This window comes from Callorhinchus milii, unplaced genomic scaffold (genome assembly GCF_018977255.1).
Source record: "Callorhinchus milii isolate IMCB2004 unplaced genomic scaffold, IMCB_Cmil_1.0 Scaffold15, whole genome shotgun sequence".
Taxonomy (NCBI): Eukaryota; Metazoa; Chordata; class Chondrichthyes; order Chimaeriformes; family Callorhinchidae; genus Callorhinchus; species Callorhinchus milii.
In genome coordinates, this window is record NW_024704756.1 from 11,054,708 (window position 1) to 11,075,050 (window position 20,343).

Genomic DNA, 20,343 nt, shown 5'->3' on the forward strand with positions numbered 1-20,343 from the left:
AAATCCGGACTTTATTATTTTTCGAATTTACCTCCAATATTTAGATCTGTTTTGACACCACAGTATGATATTTTGATGACCCTTCTATTGCAGTTGCCACTAATTATTTCAAACGGTAAGGTTAGAAACGATCTGAGCCCGATATAAATAAACGTCTGTCCCCCCCCCTCCACCCCCCAATGATTCCCTTCTCTCTCTCTCTCTCTCTGTGTGTGTCTGTGCACGTTAGCATTGGTCGTCCGCGAATAAAAGTGCCAAACGCAATTTTTAAAAAAAAACACTGCCGATGGGCGAAATGAAATGGAAGAGAGAGAGAGAGAGAGAGAGAGTGTGTAAAAAAAAATGCAAATGAAAGTCAAACCAGGCGCAATTAATCAAGGGCGAGAACCCGGAGGTGCCGTACCTGTAACTAAACCCTCGGCCCAAACCAATCAGAATCCAGCAGTGGCGTGCGGCTGCCATCTTTAATAGTGACTGGTGCCAGTCAAGTGCGTGGCACCCTATCAGTGAACGGCAAGACTTTCACATGACTACAATAGTCCTCTTCTGCCATTGGCCGTTTCGGGGCTGCCCCCCCCTGAGCTCATTTATGTTCAGGCCGGTGAGTGATTGACTCTATCAGTCTGAGCACATCACTCTATTGAAGAGGGTTAGTTTGATCGTGAGAATCAATTCACTCTTGCGAGGATTGTTGTTTTTTTGTGTGTGTGTTGTGTGTTGTGTGTGTGTGTGTGTTGTGTGTTGTGCAAAAAAAAAAATTCCCCCGTACGAATCCCATCAAAGCGTTTCCAATGCGCCGGAGCTAAACCAGACAGTGCGTTTTTCCCCCAAAAAAGTTTTTTTCTGGGGCGTTAAAAAAAAGATTTTTCTCGTGTTTTTTTTTTTGCTGCTGCTGATTCCTGGGAATCTTGTGTGCATAGATCTCTCTCTCTTTTTTTTTAACGTTTTTTTTTATTTTGTGCGAAATGGCGATGCTGCTGGATGGTGGACCCCAGTTCCCTACATTAGGGGTTGGTGGCTTTGGTGCGCCTCGACATCATGAGATGCCCAATCGAGATCCCGGACTGGGACTCAATCCTTTCGGTGATTCGGCTCACAGTGGCGCTTTCAAGCTGAGCCCCGTGGCTCACGACATTTCTTCCAGTCAGACCTCAGCTTTCACTCCGCAGGCATCGGGCTACGCTGCTGCATTTGGTCACCACCATTCCGCTGGTCAAGTGGGCTCTTACGGTGGGACATCTTTCAATTGCACCCGGGATTTCCTGTTCCGAAACCGAAGCGCTAATATTGGGGAATCTGCTCCCACAAGTGCTCAGCATGGCATTTTTACATCGCCGACTGGAGCCATCCACGGACCCCCTGGGATTCCGGACAATCCAGGACATCTTTTATTCCCAGGGCTTCATGAACAAGCACCCAGCCACACATCTCCGAATGGACACGTAGTAAACGGGCAGATGCGCCTCGGGCTCCATGGTGATATTTTTGGAAGACCAGACCCGTATCGACCGGTGAATAGTCCCAGGACAGATCCATATGCCGCGGCTCAACTGCACAATTACAGTCCCATGAACATGAATGTGGGTATGAACGTGACTGGTCATCACGGACCGGGAGCTTTCTTTCGGTATATGAGGCAGCCCATTAAACAAGAAATGTCCTGCAAGTGGATAGACGAAGTCCCGATCAATCGCCCCAAAAAGTCTTGCGAAAGGACTTTCAGCTCGATGCACGAACTGGTAACACATGTCACCATGGAACATGTTGGCGGGCCGGAGCAAACAAACCACATTTGTTACTGGGAAGAGTGTCCGAGGGAAGGGAAATCGTTTAAGGCCAAATACAAACTGATTAATCACATCAGAGTGCACACAGGCGAGAAGCCGTTCCCTTGCCCCTTCCCGGGATGTGGAAAAATATTTGCAAGATCTGAAAACCTGAAGATCCACAAACGGACACATACTGGTAATAATAATAATAATAATAATAATACTAAGAGGAAGAATCACTTACGTGGTTTGGTATTCCTCTTTTTGATCGGTTGTTTTGTCGTTTTGCTTTGATGCAAATTGAAATCGTGGCGTATTTCAACCATCAAGAAATGGTTTCACACCGTACAATCGCTTCTCGCTAGTTTCAAACAAAGCGAATTGGGTGATCTACTTTTTTTTAAAACAAATACTCCCATTTTATACCCGAAAGATCTGTCGGCGAAGTCGATGGCAGCGTAAAAGCCTGTTGCCACAGGCTATTTTTCTTCCACCCCCTCAAAAAAAATTGTTAAAAAATTCATACCCATTCTTTCCGAGCTGTGTGCAAAGCGGTCCGATTAGCAGGAAAACGCTCGACCCTCCCTAAGTTATAATAAGTTAACTGTACCGTGTTTATTTTTCAGCATTTATCATTCTAGCTTTTGTTTTAATCTGGTGTGTTTCCCGGCCTTTTTTTTTAATTTTCCGAGAATACAAAAAGCCTGATTGTTTTATTCGATGATTAAAGCTTTGGCTCGAGCTTTCGGAGCATTTGTGAATAAAAAATTTTTTTTGTGAAAAAATGCAGAAATTAGTTCACTTTATTCAGCTAGAAAAAGGCTAGCAATAATGATTTTGAAAGTAATACGGAGCATTTTTTTCTATTTATAAATTCTTTGGAATTATGCTAAACACATTTGCACTGTTACAGCGAATGCCTAAAACGATTTTCATCTTCTCTTAAATTCTTGTATGTTGGCTGGAAGAAAGTAGAGACCAGAAATGACGCGGTGTTTATGCTCAGTACACGATTGTTGCTGTGGAGGTTGTGTTTCCACGTAGTATCACGTGAAATATTTAAGTGACAAAGCTTGAAACTTTTAGCATTAATATGCTCCACGTTGCCGTCAAGCATTTGGTAAACAATGTAATTTGAATACATCCCTAGAAGTTCACCTTAAATGATTAACAATCCCTTTGTCACACCGGAGGCAGGAAAATAGGGATTGCCTCGATGTGATAATTAAATTATTTTCTTAATCATTTTGCCTATTTCAGTAAAACCTATAGAATCGTAAAAAACGTAACATCCTATTTTATTTTATAGCAAAATTATTTTATGGGTGACGATTTTACGTTGTATTCTTGAGGTTGCACATATAACTAAATGTCCCCTTAACTCGAAGCTTATACAAAATGTTTTTTTTGAGGGGGGGAAAAAATGTTTTCTTTAAATCGGGAAACGAGGTGGTTATTTCAGGGGTACGGTTTCGTGAAGTTAAATATATATGTAGATACAACGTCGGAAACCATATCTTCAATTGTGGATGTTTTTGTTACTTCTATACAGGTGAAAAACCGTTTAAGTGTGAGTTTGAGGGCTGTGATAGACGTTTTGCAAACAGCAGTGACCGTAAGAAGCATATGCATGTCCATACCTCGGACAAACCGTACATCTGCAAAATGTGTGACAAGTCGTACACTCACCCCAGCTCTCTTAGGAAGCACATGAAGGTAACTGTCTTTTTTTAATCTGTTGCACGTGAATTATTTACTGTACGTTTGACTTGTAACTCCCTACATCCGCAACGTTTTTTTTGGGGTCTCACGAGAGAGACAAAACGAAAAACCCAACAACAAGAAAGCGTCGCCTCGCAATTCGAGCAAGTTGTACGGGCGCTTTATTTGGTGTTTCCCGAGGGGTACTTTTCACGCGAGCGCTGTGTGTTTTGATTTTTTTTTTTTGCGTTGGCGCAAGGAAAATATTCCTGATTGATGGGAACGGGCGCACACACAGACAACGTCTGGACTTCCACACAACTATGTTTCTTTGTAATTGTAGGTGCATGAGTCCCAAGGTTCCGATTCTTCCCCGGCTCCCAGCTCTGGCTACGAATCTTCCACCCCTCCAACTCATGTGTCTTCAAATAGTGAAGATCCCAGCAAAACATCGGCGTCGACCGCACAAAATACTGCCAACCACAATCCGGCACTTCCGCCTAATTTTAACGAGTGGTATGTCTGAGAACAGGACACAGATTGTTCGGAGATGGACTAACAACTTGCCTGTTCAAACCTGTTGAAACCTTTTTAGAAGCAAACCGAGCAAAGTACTTCGGATTTTTTTTAAAAAAAATACACATAATAGCAATGGGAATCATCGGTTAAATAGTTGCGTCAATGATTTTTTTTTCCAAGAGAAAAAGGCTTTGGTGATTGAAGGTGATCACATACAAACACACACACAACACACACACACACACACACTGTGGACTGACCGACCGTGCGCTTTGCTCAGGACTGGAAAGCAATTGTTGTTGGCGTTCAGATGTGATTTTCTTTTGTTTTGACCGTTTGGCGAAAAAAAAGCATAAAAGCAAAGAATCTTGCGTATGACCGTTTATTTTGGTGGTGAATTCATGGCACCTTGAGGGTGATTGACTGAAATTCACACAGTCTTAAAAAACGTGCCAAAGTCCTGTTATGTCTTGAACTTAAAGAAAAAAAATACTCGTGAATGTATTTCCTGTTCGATGGGGTCGAATCTGTTGTTGTTTAGTGCTTTTTTCACAGACTGGGATTGTAGTCTTACTAGTGCAGGATTGTGACAGTAAAGTATACCGTTGCCTTTTATAATAACAACTTTTTTGTAAATACATATTCATAATATCATATTTATCACTTTGTAATTTAATTATCGGTATTTGCGTGCCGGGATGAAACGATATTTATGAAAAATTGTTTTCTAACAAAACCCTATGTACAGTTTTTTTGGGGGGAGGGGAGCTATAACCACGTTAACATTAAACCATTTTGATTTACAAACAATAGTTGGATTCATTGTGCCATATGATGCTTGGGTACTTGATCATACAAAGTGGGCTACAGTGTTTAGGTCCAGTCACCTAAACATAGATCACAAGTGTGAATTGAGTGTTTTCAGGAATGTTAACTTTGATCCCAGGACCTTATGATAATTGAAATCGAAATCATGTGAAAATAATTTGTATTAATACAAATGTTAGTCACAGAGAAAACATTTTAAATTCGACTTCTGCATCTCCAGCAAGAGCTGTTGTGATGTTTGCATTATTTGATTTATTTTATGTCTGTGCGTTGGGGGAGGGGGGGGGGTGTCGGTGATGATACATTTGTCTCCATGGTCGACATCACACTTTGTAATGTCAGTTCAATATTTAATAGGTACAATAATAGCGCCCATCACTCAACATTTGGCGTTTGTATTTGCAAATCAATGATTACCAATCAATCGAGTTAGTGTCTTTTGACGTCTTTATTATTTACCCGAAAGATTTCAATTCGATTTTTCTGCCTAAAAAGTTTATTGTGACAGACGACTGCAGGAAAAAAAATCTGCAGCAACTTCACACTGGTGAAAGAAGCACATTTTGGTCGAAAGTATCATATCAGATTTGCTTCTAACTTTCAGTGACAAAAGAAAAACTTCGAAGCAATAAATTGAACGGTTTTGTGTCTAACATGTGTTTTGCATTAAGAGATATCAGACCACGTCGGAGCAGAAGTAATTTATGTTGCAGAACGTTACTTTATATTACAATGTACAAAGTGTTTGGAATTATATCAAATTACATATATCTATTCATGTTGTAGAGAAAATGGAAGATGAAATATGATGAAGAATGCGTATATCATTGGACTTGTCAGTCATGAGTGAACCCTTTATTAATTTACATGTACAGAATTGCATTTGTTTTTAGCCACAACGGCTCATTATTCAAATATTTTAAAAATACATAATTGGGTGGTAATTGCTCGCTGACATAAAATAATTTATAATATATAAAATCTACTAAAAGCCAGAGTTAATAAGATTAAGTTGCTCCTTTTGACTTTCTAGTCTGCACAAGTGTAAACTAATTTATCTATGCACCTATTAATTAACTCCTGATACAAAACACACGGGACATCCCAAACTGGCATAACAGATTAACTTTAATATTTTGTTGACCTTATAGTGGTGCCTTCTATATTTTAATTACAGATCTTCAAATCACAGCATGTATCAGTCTACTCCAATATATATGCTAAATCCGACCCAATATTTTTAACAAAAAATCTTATGAATTGCTTATTTATCTCTGCTGATAATAAAATCTTGATTTGAAAGCAAGTGTGTGGGATAGATAAATGCATATTTACATTTTTTTAAAAAAAGACAATTGCTGCTTTCTGATTATTAAGATGCTATTTTTTGCAAATATATCTATTTATAATAGATAGTTCCACAAGTATTCAGACTACTAAATCAATTCCGCCAATGTATTTAAAATGATTGACTAAGAAAGAAATCAAGCGACAATGCGCTTCATATACATTAATCATGTTCCTTTTGAATTTTTCATGCTTAATACGTTAATATTATTATGCTGACATAATGAATTGTACAGTTTTATTGCATAATTTAGAAAGTATTGTTTGTTCATTGAACCACTTACGTATGATTGTGTTAACCAGTTCAGTCACTACCAGAAAAGCAAATATTTTGAAGCAGATTTTCAAAATAAATGTAGACATCTAACTATTTGTTTTGAATTCAAGGCAATAGAAACATGCTTAAGACATACAGGACAACTTGTATTTATTAATTTAGCTAAATCATATTATTTGGGTTTGTATATAAAATATATAAAATCTGAACTGAAACTTTTCAGCTTAAAGTAAAAAAAATCCATCAACATTCCACAATTTTATTTTCTGCAACAAAAAAAGTTTGTTAAGCACATGTAATCGGATTTAAAAAAACAGTCCCACTCCGCAACCTAACTGTTGTAATATATTTAAAACGTATGACATTGACACTATAATTGTGATAACTTTCACTTATTTGTGTTTGCAGTGATAGGATAATACGCAGGTCGTGTGTTAGGCTCAACGCCTTTCTGTCCACTCTATAGGCAAGTACCAGTTTGGGAAACACTTGAACTTGACAACTGATGGCCAACACTTTCCCACTAGTGTCATTCATCTTATCTGACTGGTTCCTTCACTCAAAACTTTTATTTTAGGTGCAGCAAATACAATGAATATTCCCCATCCGAGGACATTAGTGAACAAACAATATAAACAGTGGACAAGATTCGCTAGTCAGCACTTTTCTAACTAGAAAGTATACAACATAGACACGTAACACGCATTTGATAGTCGATGCATATTATCACCAACGTAAAGTTAATTCACCAATACTTGACTACGACATTTTTGTTAATTATAATGGGACTTTAAATAAACTGCTTTAGAGTGCAATTGGTGAGAGTTCGAAAGGTGTTAACCCACAGCAGTCTGTTATAACAATAAGCGAGCAAGGGTCCTCCTCTTAAAAACGATCTGTTCTATACTGTTTGTAATGAATTCATTGAAATTAAAGGAAAATAATAAAAAAAAAGTTGTGGAATACATCAATCATGGGAATCTTACGCCATCATAAATTTTAAAATTACAAAACCCTTACTTTACTTTATTTTAGTTGGAAGTTAGTGTGACACTGAATTAAGTGGTGTTACTTTTTTTTATTTATCAGTGTGTACAAAAGAAATCTGTGCCTTATTCTCTGTGTTTCTGCTTCACAGTTTTAACCAACCGTTTTATTATTCCAACAGAAAAAGCGTAGAAAATACCCAGAGTAGTTTCGAGGACTACTTAACCAGCAATAGTTTATACATTTCTAAATCATTTCCAGACTAATATAACTGGCAACCTTTACTCCCAGAAATCGTGACTTGTAATTTAATGTGTATGAATAAAATGTACATTAAAATTCAAATCGTGTGGTATTTTTAAAATGGTTATGATTGAATTATATTTTAATTTGAATTGCACTTGGCCAAATTGATCAATGGCAAAATACATTGGTGCGAAAGTATTTTACTGAGGGAAATAAAGTTTTTGAAAGAAACTTCTCAATGTGCTGTTTACAGCGACACTTTGTCGTTAAACTGTTTTTCCCTCATTCTGTTGCTCACACTTCATCCACAAATCCAAACTTTATTTCAAGCTGAATAGATTTTGCATATTTTATTACGTACTTCAGGATAGTTACGATTATATTTGCTACGTATGAATCTATATTGAAGATACATTTGTGGTAAAGAAATCTTTGAACATTTTTTGCAACTACTTCAGTGATAAGTTTCTTGTAACTTTCATTCTCCGATAAATCGGAAATATGCGTAAGGATTCAGTTATTTCTCAAATTTGAGTCATCTTTTGAGAAATATTATATATTGAACTATAATTAATGACATTTGCAGGTTTATTTTATTGAATAGCATATACTGAATAGCAATGCTGTTCTGATAAACATAACAATCTACATTATGTTTAAACTTGCTCATTACTGTATACTGTTCAGGTTAGTGCAAACTATCATACGAAGAATTCAATTTGTAGATTCAGTTGAGTCAACTCCTGCCGAATTTAATTAAATGTATCCATTAATTAATAGGAAGAATATTTTAGACGAATAACGTTGACGAGTGCAGACACGTACACAAATAGTTACAAGGGATATAAACTACATTTTCGTCACAAGAACTTTTTTTTGTTCACAATTCGAAAAAACACTCTTTACAATCCATTAAGCGGATGTGCGTCAAATAATTTCCTTAACAATGCTTTTTTTTAAGCACATACCCAATCAGTCGTGAAGACCAATGAACAAGGATAAAAGAATATTATTCCTTAGTAAAACTTTTATTAATGTCAGCAATCATGCAAATAAAATACAATTTTATTGAACAGAGTCGATGGAAGAGCTGTGCGGTTCAAATGGAGCCTCGGTTCCCTGATCCAAATATAAACTGCTTGTTTTTGGCCAATATTGTCTCTTGTTTTGAGTCAAATTAATAGCGGTTTACTGGACTTCAGATGTTTGTCCCTGTTGGCTGGCCCTGATGTACAGCTGCACAGTGTCTGTGTGTCTGAAGATGTACCGAGATGAATGCCTCTATGAATAATAGTTTTAAAAGTCTGTGTGAAGCTGCACTCCCTACCCCGCTGACTCCGCAAAGCTGCACAGTGACATGGTTTTATGCGCCCCACCGTGTGCTGCGCAGGCAGCTGCCCATTGCTGTGCGGCTGTCTGGTGTACAGTTGCCCAGTGTTGTGCAATCGCTCGAAGTCCTGATATGCATAACCTCACGTGCTTTGCAGCCGCCTGATATATAGTCACTTGATGTCCTGTATATGCAGTCACTTGATGTCCTGTACAAGCAGTCACTCGATGTCCTGTATATGCAGTCACTTGATGTCCTGTATATGCAGTCACTCGATGTCCTGTATAAGCAGTCACTCGATGTCCTGTATATGCAGTCACTTGATGTCCTGTATATGCAGTCACTTGATGTCTTGTACAAGCAGTCACTTGATGTCCTGTATATGCAGTCACTTGATGTCTTGTACAAGCAGTCACTTGATGTCCTGTATACGCAGTCACTCGATGTCCTGTATATGCAGTCACTTGATGTCCTGCATATGCAGTCACTCGATGTCCTGTACAAGCAGTCACTTGATGTCGTGCATATGCAGTCTCCTGATATTCTAGACTGTATACGCAACTCCTTGTGACCTGTGTACGCATCTTCCAGATGACCTCTGAAGGCACCCGCCTGGTGCCCGGCTCAGTATGTGCGGCCACTAATCTCTTGTAAAACGCAGGCTCCTGACGATCTGCACATGTATCTGACCCCCGAAGCCGGGTACGCATATATGGCCCTCCAGATGTCCTGGATATGCAGCCACTGGAGACGTCCTGTGCTTGTGCTTGGAGCCGCCCGGATGACCTGGTGCTCTGCACAGACACAGATGTTGGTTTTGCGTATACGCAGCCTCTCTGATGTCCTGGTGTCTTGTACGCAGCCAACCAGCCTCCTCCTCTCCCACCCCTCCCCTACACCCCCCCTCCCCTACACCCCCCCTCCCTACAATAAATTGGTGCTGTGCAGTGGTGCGGCGCCGCCTCCCAGCAGGACGCGCGATGCTGGGGCTTGGAAGAGGAGGAGGAAAAAAAAAGAGCGACAAAGAGAGACAGAAGGAGGGAGAGAGAGGGAGGGAGGGAGGGAGAAAGAGAGAGAGAGAGAGAGAGAGCATTACGCGTGCGCCGTGTCAGAGTGGTCGGCGGCCACCAATCCCCGGTACCGTTGCGAGTCGGGACGGTTACGTAGCAACGTGGCAAAGCGCTGTGTGTGTTTGTGTCTGTGTTGTGGGGGGTGGGTGTGTGTGTGGGGTGGGGGGGGGGTGGTGAGGGGGGGGTCGTGTGATCGCATGCGCAACTCTTGTGTCGCGTTGCCGGATTGGGCGGGTTCTCGGGCGGGTTCTGTTGTTGTTGTTGTTGTTGTTGTTGCCTGTGTGAGCGCGTAAAAAAAACCACCACCACAACAATAGGCTTCGATTAGGGCTGGAGCCGAATTTACCCCCTCCCCCCCCCCAAAAAAAAACAATCAACCTGAAAGATGTTTTTACCTCCACTTTCCCCTTCCCCCCACCTTCCTCCCCCCCCACCCCGCTCTCTCCTCCCTCCCCTTCTACTCCCTCCCCCCTCCCCTTTTACTCCCTCTCCCCCCTCCCCTTCTATTCCCTCTCCCCCCTCCCCTTCTACTCCCTCTCTCCCCCCCTCCCCTTCTACTCCCTCTCTCCCCCCCTACTTCCTCTCTCCCCCCCTTCTACTCCCTCTCCCCCCCCTTCTACTCCCCATTTCCCCCTTTCTACTCCCCCTTTCCCCCCTTCTACTCCCTCTCTCCCCCCCCTACTTCCTCTCTCCCCCCCCCCCCCTTCCACTCCCTCTCCCCTTCGAAGACCTTTCCTTCTTACGCTGTTTCATGCCTCGCTGAGAGCTACCGATCGGTCAGTCTGCAGGTCGGCAACGCAGAGCCAACACCGAGCGACTCTTGGGCAGACTTTGGGCTATGAATGTATTTTAATCTCTGGCTGCTTCTCCCCCTCTCTCCCCCTCTCTCCCCCTCCCGCCCCCGCTGGGGTGGCTGTTTGTGGCGGCCGATCAATAAAGCAGAGAGCCGGCGGGCGAACTTGTCAGACGATCCGACTCACTCGCTCTCAGCGCAGTTCCAACGCAATATATTTTTTTCCTCTCTCTCTCTCTCTGTCTGTCTGTCTCTGTCTGTCTGTCTATGTCTCTCTCGCGTGCAATTGCAGCTCCTCTGATAGGAGGCACACGGGGGGGGGGGTTCGCTCAGTTTTTATTTCATGCCTAAAATGGATTATCAGCCAAGTGCAGACTTTACGCACCGTGATGTTTTTTAAAAAAAATTCGACACTTTTTCAAAAAAAAATGTGCTCTGACCGCCACACATTTTTTTTTAAAAACGCATCGCATTTAACGCCACACAGTGAAACCCGGGACAATACCCGTCAGAGCATTTGTTTGATCGTGTTGCAGCCACGTTGCCCTTTGCATCCTTTGATCGTTCCTGTTTTAATTTTAGCTTCGGCGCATTTTGTTTTTATTAAGAAAAAAGGTGCGGAGATGGCACTCGGTTCGAAATTGGAGCAAGTGAAGCAGTGAAGCAGCTTCCACCTGCCGCTAAAAAGCTTTTGTTGGGATAAGCACGAAAAGCAATCTAAGAGGATAAAGCAACGCAGACACCCAACACTTAGTCACGCAATTGAGTTCATATGGTTCTATCACAGAAGGTTCGTATTTAGTCGCTAATACCTCCACACACCACCCCCCCCCCCCCACCCGCAAGTGCTATTGCATACTATCCAGTGAAGATATTCCTTTCTTGTTTAGAAAATACTAAACCATTCCCCTTTTGTTGGACTGGCAAATAACCCCTTGGTTTCAATATTACGTTAAGCACTCGTGCAACATATGCATTTAGGTTGATGTGTGAAATTTAATATGGGAATAGATTGCACAAGCCTCTACTGCATCCCATATCATTCAACATATCCCAAACATTTGCTCACGTATGGTGTCTCATTTTGTGTCTATAGTTTATGTAAGTGCACTATAAAGGTATAGGATGTGAATTGCAACAAAGTTAATGCCAAATTAATTAGAAAAATACCCGAATTGTTTTAGGTTGTACAAATTATACCAGATGTGTTGGATTCCTTAGAAGTGCTGGTTGGAGGTATTGTTTTGCCAATATAGAAACATGTATTAAACATATTTCTGCTCTTATTTGCTGCATTAAATTAATAGTAGATTTATGGAGCACAGGATTATTGCATGGCAAAGTTGTGAATGTTTTACCACTTTTAATGGGTATTAACCCAAATCTCCTGAGTAAAGGAATTTCTTTATCAAAAATCTACACTTTATATTTTCAAAATCACAGACAGAGCCCATCACCATCATTGTGAATGAAAGTAAAGGAAATGACACGTCTTTCAAAGTTTAGTCTAATAAGTCAGCATGTTTGCATTCAAACATTCTTAGTTTTGAAAAAAAACGTCAAGCAACTGATGGTAGCACATAATTTCAAAAACATGCTTAACCCCTAATGAAATAATTTTAAATGACTGAGTTGGCAGTATCATATGCAAACATACCAATGCAAAATATTTCAAAAATATAAATTATATTAGCACTAAAACAATTCTTCAAATAGTTTTGTTCATATATCACGAGTGAAATAAATTATGCAAACAGAAATATTGAAAGAATTCGTTCCACAACCATAAACAACTTCTATCGATGTGTTCATAAGGTTTTCAATTATTTTACTCCCATTGGTTGGTGTGCACCACAGTATGACCTGCAAATCAGTTTAGGACCAAGAGGATGACATGAGAGGCTAAACCCATGACCTTAAAAAGGGTTCAAGTAGTCCAGTTCTTCACATTGGGAAAGATTATTTAGTAGTAGAAGTTGTTTTTGTGCTTAGACCTTTAGGTTCATCAGCGCTTTTTGGTACCGTAAAGTGTCGTATCTCTCTCTCTCTCATGGTTTTCATGTTAGTTTCAAACGTGGATTTAGGAAAGTTCATATTTATATGCAACATTAATGTAACAGTACGCACATTATACTGTACCTTCAAACATGCCGCTGCTGCCATATAAAGTATGAATTAGCGGAACATTTTAATCCAACAATACAACATTTTCATAATAAACTTTGGAACTTTTATTGCCACTTCTCACACTTGTACAAAACTCCCTCATTTAAACGTGTGCACAAACACACAGGAATTTGTTCCAGGATTTTGTAAAGACAGTCGTTCAGAACCCGAATTTAGAAACGGGGTTGACATTCTGAATTAATAAGCAATGTTTTCACCTATTAAAATCACACCACAATCTTGGATTACAATTACTAAAGGAGTAATATATGAATTATAATGGTTTTGTGGTAATACCTTATGGTGCTCCGAAATGTTAGTAAGTTAATATAATTCATATACTGTATCTAGAGATAAAAGGTGGAAAACGTTTCCAAACTAAAAATGTTTTAATCCTCATTCACTGCTGATGTGGGCAAGGGCATTCAAAGAGGGGAGTTAATCAAAACATTTCATGGCTGTTAGTTCTTACACATCAGAAGATTTGTTGTGAACAAATCAAAGGAAATAAAACTTATCATCCATATTTTGGATTTTGAACTGTGCTTGGTTTCACTTACAGTTACAGCTGTTGTATGCAGCATTGGTCCAAAAATATCGAACAGAAAAGTACTGCTTGAAGCTTTATTACTCACACATTAGTTTCACACTGATTTTGGAACTTGATGGTAACAAAAGAAAGTCCGCACAGTTTGATCACTGGTTTCATATGATGCTTTACATCGGATCTTTAAAGGAGTTGAAAAAGAACGAAAAACTAATGCTTAACTCAAGTAATGCAAGTTAATGATGACTCAAATGAACAGAAAGGTGTAAAAGCATAATTGAGCCAGAGAGTTTGCAACAGCAACACTGATTTAATTCTGCCAATATTATAAATAGGAATTTAATCCATCATTTTATAAACACAGGGTGCAGTTTCCTGAACATGTGGTTAGCAGGTTCCTTCTGTCTGCTGCTTGAACACATCAGTGGTCTCTTTGTCTTCCATTTCCAACAGTTCTGGCTTATTCCATTTATTTTAAGATTGTTCATCAATTTGAAACCTGATCTCTCTGATCTGCAAACCCTGTCATTCACAGAACATTTTAATCAGTTTGCTCCAGCGTTATGCAATCTCTATCTTGAACTGTATAACCAAGTCATCTTGTCCAGACACTTAATCAAGTTAATCACAGTTTCCTTGGCTATATCCTCCAATAATTCACAATACTGTTCCGTCCTAGTCTTGCAGTGACCTACACACCTACCACTTACATGCCACCATTGGTACTCACAGTGCACCAGAAGTAATGGTTCAGGAAGCAAAACTACTGTATAAGATCTGAGCTGAGGTAAAAGCTGGAATGGAGTACAGAATCATTCTGGTCCACTTTAATCATTACATGAAGGTCTGTTTTAAGTGCAAACAACTTTTGTGGTGTCTGATCATGGCCTTGCAAAGGATTGAAAGCCATGTAATGTCTCCTCAGTGTTACGAAGATTGAATTCTGGGATTGAGTAGGTGGTTGGCATGCATTTCACTGATCCTATAGCTTTGAACTATACTGGATCCAGGTGCAAAAGATGGGTTTTCTTTAATAATCAACTTAAAATATGACTTTGTGCTGGTTGCAGTTTTGATAGAACTGGTGGGAAATATAAGACGTGTGAGACCATCTCTTTGAGTCTCACACTGTTTGTCACAGTTTGTATTGTACTCAGATTGACGACTTCAAAGCAAAGTTTTTCTTTACATCTTCTGCACCAGTATGATACGGAAAATTGGATCAAAGCAGACTCTGTAGAATAACTGGTCTATTTCGAGTTTCCAATCTTTTCCAGCTATCTTTGCCAATGATACTTTCCACATATTCCACTCAAGTTACTGTAAATAACTACAAGTGGAATTGATTCACAACACGGTTTCAGAACATCCAGTCAAGTCAGGAGTACTGCAGTTCCATGCTATTTATATGGTTCACTAGAAGAAGAGTTCAGGCATTCTATACTTCCAATGCATTATGACCATTGTTGATTATTACATATCTGTCAATGAGTTTATGAAAGTGGCCTCAAAAACAATTCCCTTCTTGGCCAGTTCCCTTCATTCTGATTAGATATTCAAGATGTTGTTTAAGTGCAATTGTACCAGCATATACAATACTCTTATATGCATATATTTTTAATGAAGAAACAAGAGTACAATTATCAAGAGAGATATCCAACTGTAGAAAAGGATAGATTCACTGGTACTGACGTCAATGCATTTGAGAGTTGAATCAGCATGATGTTGTTAATGAACTATTATTGAGCCTGCATAAAAATGTTCAAGCACTAAACAGTCTAGCTATACTATATCTATTTTATATTGATATCATGTTGTAAATAAAGAGAATCTGGGAAGGAGGAAGTCAATATAGCATTTAATGAATTTGTAATTAGAATTGATGAATCATTACCATTTGTATGAAAGAGACTTTTTCATATGAATATCCAATGATCTGTAATTAGAGTCTTTAAATGAATATAAGTTTTAAGACAAAAATATTTTTGACATTGACACCGGAAATGTAAACTTTGTACTGAAAGTCAAAAAATACACTTTGTTTGGATGGAAAACAAATATCCAGTCTTGCTCAAATCCCTTCACTACCATCTGACTGAATTCACTCAATAGAAGCGTGACATCATTGGAGCTGAAATTGTCACAGGAGCATGCTGTGAACAAAGGCAACTATATCAAAACATATCCATGTGCTTTTTGCTGGGAATGGATATGATTAGAAAAAAATAGATATTTAATTTAGAAAAATGTAAAAGTTACTGAATGAGGTGTAATGACGACACATAAACACAACAGACAATATGATATTTTCAAGCATGCAACTGTTGTAGGATTATAATACAATACAATTTACATTTATATAGCATCTTGAATATCCCAAGGAGCTGGCCTTGCACCAGAGATTGGGGTGAAGAGGTTGGAGGAAAATGACTGAAAATGCGGTTGAAGAGGTAAGTCTTAAGGCTGGAGGTGGTGACATTTTGGGATGAGATTTCTGATAACAGGAACAGAATCGTTGAAAGCTCGCCCGACAATGGTGGGTGGGTTGGGTGGGGGATATGAAGCAGACCAGTTAAATTAAGCTCAAAATGAACAAAAGCATCCAAAATAATAACAATATCAACAATATCTATTGAGATTACCGTGAAATATAATTCACCATGCCGAAGCTTCTCTATTACAATACTTTGCACCAAAAATTCCACCTGGTATTTTCTTACCACTTTAAAGTTTTGTTTTGGCAAATTCTTCCATACAGTTTTAATTTTAAAGACAGTTTTATTAGGTTCCTTCAAGAACTACAGAAAAATGACTCCAAAGTTTAGACTGAATGTAAGAATTTGCCAAATTCTGCATGCTCAGAAATGCAAGCAATATAGTGTAAATATAGACACGTGGAATATCTTTGTTATAAATTCATTGGATTTGCAAGTGGTGAAGCATATTATGGAACATTCACTTCTGATGCACTTCATTATTGCAGAAAATGCCTGATTCTCTTAATAATATCATCTTTAAATTGTTTGTGTTGTACAGTACTGTACTGCTCTGGTTAAGCTTTATGTATCCATTGTTTACGACATTAATCCCTACAAGAATATTCCCTAGAAAGTTTCCAACCTAGCTGGTTCTATTCTATGTAGATGCTGTTATAAAATGTACTTAAATGAGAAGGAGTAGTCTCAGAATCTATGTATAATAATCAATCCTTACTATGAAAAAGGGCTTCCTAAAATATATTTGTGCCACTTATCTGGGGGCACTCTTCTATAGACTTGCCAAGGCTTAGGGACCCCAGAGTATGTGTTGTACTGTACTGTATATGGTATATGGTTATTTCCTAATAGATCAAACTGAGTGGTGGAATTCACAAAGTCACAGGAGAAGTAAGAATGAAGATGAAGAAGCAGTTTGGCTCATTTGATCTCACCTTTCCAGGATATTAACCTTTTACAATATCATTCCATTCAGCTTTAAGTTGTTTTTTTAAAAATAAGCTCTGAATTCAAACCTCAACCATTTTTTCTGGTAGCTCATTTCAGATGTTGATCACTGTAAAGAAATACTTTCAGGTGTCTATCCTTAAGTTGCCTTGCACAACCTTGAATCTTTTTGCCCCGCTGTCTTGGTGTAAGTATTAAAAGTATTGTTCCGGTTTGGATGTGTATACAAACAAACTTTATATATCTTCGCTAAGATACCAAACCTATGCGACTGAACCAGAAAGGACACTTGATAAAGGCCCAGTCCAAGTTACTGTGGCAATTGTCCCTATATTGAAAAACACAGATGCTTGGATGTATTGTTTAGTGATTTTTGGGTTAGTTAATTTAGTGCATTTCACATTTTTTTTTGCCCCTTGTATAGTTTCTTAAGTGTTACTCTTTATCTTGACCTCTGTCTACGTATTCTCAAGGTTTGCTATTTCAGCCACCATACCCAAGTCTTTGAAACTGTCTCCCAAAATCCCTCTTCCTTGTGCGTTCTTTCTTCACCTTCAACTTTTTACAGATCTATCTCTTGAAACATGTCCATGTCTTTGATGTACTTTTGGTTAACACCTTCAAACATCTCTTCTCTTTCTCCTTGCCTGCTAATTCATATTGTAGTCGAGAAGCACTTGAAACATTCATCCTAATTGAAAGGTATTATGCTGTTGTTGTTTCTTTTTCACCTCAAAAATTGTTTCCTTTTCATTGCACTGCAAACTGCTGTTGCAGTTATCACAAAACAAAATCTGCTGAAGACTCAATCTGTACTGTCTTTCTTTTTTTATGTATTTTACCTGCAGTTTTGCTCTTTGTTTTGAGCTCTTCACTAAATTTCCCTTGGTGCTACCCTAGGAGATTGAAGGTAACATTATTGAGTTGCAGCAGAACACAAGAGATGCAAAAATACTGAAATTCTATTTGTTTCTTTTTGGTAGTTTTCAATATGTAGCTGCAGCTGGATGTAACTCGAATGCAGATGAATGTTTTATAAAATTGAACTTGGTGGGTTGCTGAAAACACAGAAATATTTGGGATGCACAAGGCATAAACCTGTAAAAGAACATGGTCACCTCTCAATGAGGGACTGATTGACATTAAGCTGGTCATTACATCCGATTGACCTGCCTAACTTTGGGATAGTATGGAGTTCAGGAACAAATCTCTATGAGCTGCAAATTGAATCACAGTCATGTACCATCACTGGTTGGATACCATCTTGAAATCATTGTCTGACTAGCACGGTCTTGCTTTATTGTGGATTCAAACACTTTTATTCAATTCTCTCAACTTCTTTGCTAATATGTTTTCAACAGCAAAACTGGGGTGTAATGACCAAAATGAAGCGATATGCAGGAAGAATGTGTAGTATTTGTTGAAACATCCCCTGTGGAGATTTAAAGCGCACATTTTGAATTAAATGTACATAACCGCAGGAGTGGATAAGTAATGATACATTCAAACTTTCTTGACAAAGTTATTGAGTTGGTCCTTTCAGCATTGAAGATAACAAACAATGTTTGAATTCTAGCGGCCCATAGGAATTCAGACGCTGCTGTTTCTCTTTCATATCACAGTTAACCACTCTGTAATGTCATGTCATCAATACAAACAATGCAAGCAAACTTATAACATCCATCATACCATTGACAAAGGCAAAGAAGTGATTGATTATTTGTTTATTTTGATGTAAACTAATTGAATAATTAGAAAGAAATACACATTATCAGGGTATATTTATTGCTAAGCCTAAGACTTAAAATATTACTTCTTGATAAATTCAAAGAAAGGATCATTTTTTATTTTTCAGTGGAACGTAATTAAAGTCAGAAAGATCAAAAAAGCTGTTGTGGATAAATTAACTGCTGCTTTGAAAACTATTGGTTACCGCAGACACGTGAGTCATTTTACTAGTTTTGTTTTGTTCTTTATGAAAGAACAGTGTTTGGGTTGTAAGAGTGAAGTAATGCAAACAAGCATTTTTAACTAATTTATGGACTTTTCTACTGGTAAGGTTCAAATTATAACAGATGCCTTAACTTTGTAATGTTGATGGAAATATTTTATGACTGACAAGGTTAGGTTTTTTATTGCATTCCAAAAAAGAAATTATGAGAACTTTGCTTCATGCTCTCTACTTTAATGTTTCTTTTCACCTGTGTTTGATTATGAAAACCATAAACACTGTTTGGACTGTGTTGTACTGCAGATTATTCTTTAGTGGACATTTTAGATCTGTTCCTTGACCAGGCTACCCAGACATTTTGTTAGTGTTTTAATTGAATTTGTCACATCCAAAGAAGAAACACCATAGCTGTCAATTCATGTCAAGATGAATTATGAATTGTTTATTTTAAAGTGTATAAGAAATACAATTCACGAAGGTGTATGGGCTCAAACATGATTCACTTATCAAAGTGTGACAAAGGAACAGCAGAAACTGATTATTCTTTATTTGTTCAATTATAAGGAATCCCAGGCCTGAAATTTTACCGAGCATATACGATCGCTTTGCTACAACATTTAAGATCACGCATAATTGTGGAAAATGTTTTAAATTTCATCTTAATTTCGAAGATGATTATTTTTAAGGTTGGTATAGAAACTCCTCTGAAATTCAGACTGAATTTAAGAATGGCCACAATGATGCACAATCTTATTTTCTTAAGACAAAACATTTTTACAGGTGAAGCTTGTGGTGGAATTTTGGGCCTCCCATTCTATCCAATTTCAAAATACCAAAGCTCTACTGAAAATAATCTTAATAGTGCTGCAATGAATAAAAGGTTCTTGTTCTGTTCACTTTGCTAAAGTTAGTGAATGTATAGAACCGAGGTTGTTAAGACTGTGAAGAGTGAAAATCAGCTATTTTGTGTAGGTGGAAAGACAGGTCTTAATGTGAGGACACGTAATTTGGGTTTGACCTTACATCATTGATCTTATGGAACAGGAAAATCTATAAACAAATCCAACTGGGCCTGAAGGAAATGATATAGAAGGGTTTATTTGCAGAGTTTGGATGCAGCATTTTTGCTTGGTAGCTGGAAATTGGAAAACATTTCTTTATTAATTGTTTTCTTATATTTACTCTGGAATTCACACCCACACATAAAAAATTTACCAGCAGAAAATCTGCATCATTATAAGGAAACATTATCATATATAATGTTCTCATAAAACTAGATGTACATTATAATTTTGACCTGATCAACTTATCATATGTATGAACTATATTACATTAACTGTATTTGTATTAGATTAATTTGTATATATTA

The 20,343-nt window shown here is 38.3% G+C and overlaps 1 protein-coding gene across 1 annotated transcript; it reads left to right on the forward strand.

The window, feature by feature from the left end:
* The first annotated feature begins 851 nt into the window (after positions 1–851).
* Positions 852–4,796, forward strand: zic3 (zic family member 3 heterotaxy 1 (odd-paired homolog, Drosophila)). Its single transcript, XM_007892769.2, has 3 exons — positions 852–1,965; positions 3,322–3,485; positions 3,814–4,796. Exons 1-3 carry the CDS (start codon positions 966–968, stop codon positions 3,994–3,996), a joined length of 1,347 nt encoding a protein of 448 aa, XP_007890960.1. The 5' UTR covers positions 852–965; the 3' UTR covers positions 3,997–4,796.
* The last annotated feature ends 15,547 nt before the right edge of the window (positions 4,797–20,343 follow it).